This window comes from Miscanthus floridulus, chromosome 15 (genome assembly GCF_019320115.1).
Source record: "Miscanthus floridulus cultivar M001 chromosome 15, ASM1932011v1, whole genome shotgun sequence".
Lineage (NCBI taxonomy): Eukaryota > Viridiplantae > Streptophyta > Magnoliopsida > Poales > Poaceae > Miscanthus > Miscanthus floridulus.
In genome coordinates, this window is record NC_089594.1 from 71113532 (window position 1) to 71116266 (window position 2735).

The following is a 2735-nucleotide window of genomic DNA, read 5'->3' on the forward strand; positions in this document are numbered from 1 at the left end:
CGCCAAACCAATAATTTGGGGGAAAACTCCAATTGCGGCGGGCAAAAATATTTTTCTCCGTTTTTTCAGCCCCAATTCTGACTCGCCGGTGGCGGCCCGATCTCGCCGGAACCCTAGAGGGTGAGTCCCCCGCCGTCTCCCCCGAATCTGCTTCCTTTCCTCGCAAATTCTTTTATCCCTGCCTCAATTCGAGCTGCTCCACGCGGTTTCCCCACACGGATTTGGTCAGAGCTCGCCGGGATTCGCGGCCCGCTCGCTCCCTATCGGAGAATCTGCGTCCGGGCTTGCTCGAAGCTCTATTCTGTCAGCGGCGTTGCTGAATTTGGCCGTGGAAGCGACCTCCCGAGTTTGCGTGCTCCCGAGGTGATTCTCTCTGTGCTGAATTGCTGCTTCTGGATCTGGTCCTGCAGGTGGGGGTAGCTTCGGGCCGTGCTGCGGAGCTCGCTTCTCGCGGCGAGCTCGGCCGCCGCGGGTCGCTGGAGCCCGTGGGCGGCGTCGTCGTCGTCGTCTAGGGTTTACTCTTCCCGGAGCTGCTCGGCCAGATCGTCCGGTCGGCGGGGCTGCATTTTGTGCCGCCGCCGCCGAGATGCAGCCGCCGTCGAAGAAGTTCGCTCGCGTCGACACGCTCGAGCTCAAGGCGCGAATCGTCAAGCGGCTGGGCCCCCAGCGGGCGGAGCTCTACTTCCGCAGCCTCAAGAAGTTCCTGAGCTGTCAGCTCGGCAGGGATGAGTTTGAAAAGATCTGTGTTGCTACATTGGGGAAGGAGAACATCAAGCTCCACAATTTCCTCATCCAGTCCATCCTCGGCAACGCGTATATGTCGGATGGGCCGCCACCGAGCATGCAGGCGGCCACCGGAAACTCGCAGACGAGCACGGTGTCCAATGGGACACTCACCAATGGCTTACTGCCGGTGAGGAGAGTGAGGCCCCTGACTAAGAGGTTTGGTGATAAGCCGAGCCCGATTGGGAAGTCTCCTCTTGGTCATCCGGGGGCTGGGGGTGAGTTTGTGTCAGCTGGTAGCAAGGCTTTGCAGGAGGTTATCTCTGTGGAGGATGGCGAGGAGGTCAACCAGGCCCGTGGCAGCCCAGTCTGTGTGCAGAGCCGAAGCCCGATCAGGCCCCCACTGGGAGTTCTAAAGGTTCAGAATTCCGAGCCTTCGACATCTTGCGCTTTAGATGTGTGCTACAATAATGGTGAACTTCCAGATTCTCAGTCGCTGTCCAAGCTACTTGACGATAAGTTGAAGGCTCAAGGTCTCAGTGTGCCCAAAGAGTGTGCTGATGTGTTGAACTCTGGGTTGAATGCATACATGAGTCAGATGCTGAAGGCCTGTCTAGGTGTTGCGAAAGCAAGGGAAGTCAACAGGATGATGCACCAAGCAAATGGACGCACTGCTGCTTCAGTAAATAGTGGGCAGAACAATGGCTTTCCTTTGGAGTCAAGCTGTTGTTACCAAGCCTCTTTGCTTGATCTTTCGACAGCAGTGCTATCAAATGCTCGGTTAGTGCCGTGCGTGGAGATTCGTGAGAAGATTTCTTCCCATCTCCACAACAGATAAGAGAGCAGCTAGTTTCCTCCACATTTTTAGCAAACCTTATGGTGGAGTTGATCAAGTGTAGGCAGTACGTTGTAGTGCCATTGATCCTGCTGTAGAAACTACAGGTAGTTAGGTTGAGGTAAAGTGGAGTTTGACTGTAGGACTGGGTAGTGTACCCATGGCTGGTGAGGATGATACTTCTTAGGATGCAGTACATGATAGTTGAGTTTCATTTATTGTGACTATTCACAGAAATAATTATAATAAAAGATTCTGGAATGTGTCGTGGCTTTTTTTTTCACACCTTATACACCAATGTTACCATGTTGTGCCTGTACAGAGAATCAGGTACTGTGTTTAGAATATGTTGCTGTTGAATAACTTGGATTTGTTGCCTTTTCACTGCTGAGATCTATTTTGTTGTCTGGCCAGATTATTGGTTTGTTTATTTTCTTGATTGCAAAGCATCGTGTGTAAGAACCATGTGCAGGGGCATTCATCTATTTGGTTATTACTGTTGACCATTTAATTAGTGTTGCTTAAGCGCGCCATATAAATTCTTGTTTCTTTTTTCACTGTGATCTATCTGGTACGGCCCAGCTTGACTCGGAACCAACATATAGCTACAAAATTGTACAGGTAATTCGTTTCTCGGCATCTCAGTATTCTTCCATAGTGATTTGATTTCAATATGGTGTCTTCTGTGCTGTTCTACTATACTGAATATGTATATGCACTCTGATGCAGGCGTCGGGGGTTTATCTGCATTGATCTGATTTGCTACAGGAGGTTTCCATGTTATATCCGCTCCAGCCTGTCTTTTGTCTTCCTTGTATATAGAGGGAACAAAAAATGAGATTGTTGATGAACATGAGCTAGCGCGAGGTCAGAACCAAACGTTACAGATTTACAGAGGACCCGCAGAAAGATGAAGACATGATTCTGCAAGTTCACGGTATCAGACTTAACAGACATTCAGACCTTGCAGAGGTTTCTGGTGAGCATGGAGCGATTCATTGGTCTTTTCTCTTCATTTGCGACCTGTGGATCAATTGGTCTGTCAGACTATCGCTGCGTCAAGGGCAGCCCCTTGTTAGGCAGAGGTGCACGTAAATATTTTTCTTCGAAATTGTCAATAAGTATAATATACGTAGCTGTTACTAAAAAGCCTGGCACGGATTGATGATTTTTAGTT

The 2735-nt window shown here is 49.8% G+C and overlaps 1 protein-coding gene across 1 annotated transcript; it reads left to right on the forward strand.

The window, feature by feature from the left end:
• On the forward strand, nt 1–1845 carry LOC136508673 (uncharacterized). The gene is made up of 2 exons (XM_066503417.1): nt 1–120; nt 411–1845. The coding sequence occupies exon 2, from the start codon at nt 587–589 to the stop codon at nt 1559–1561; it is 975 nt and encodes a 324-aa protein (XP_066359514.1). The 5' UTR covers nt 1–120; nt 411–586; the 3' UTR covers nt 1562–1845.
• Nucleotides 1846–2735: the final 890 nt, after the last annotated feature.

Excerpts from the sequence above, each read along its gene's own strand:
- LOC136508673 (XM_066503417.1), top strand. The coding sequence starts at position 587 with ATGCAGCCGCCGTCGAAGAAGTTCGCTCGCGTCGACACGCTCGAGCTC.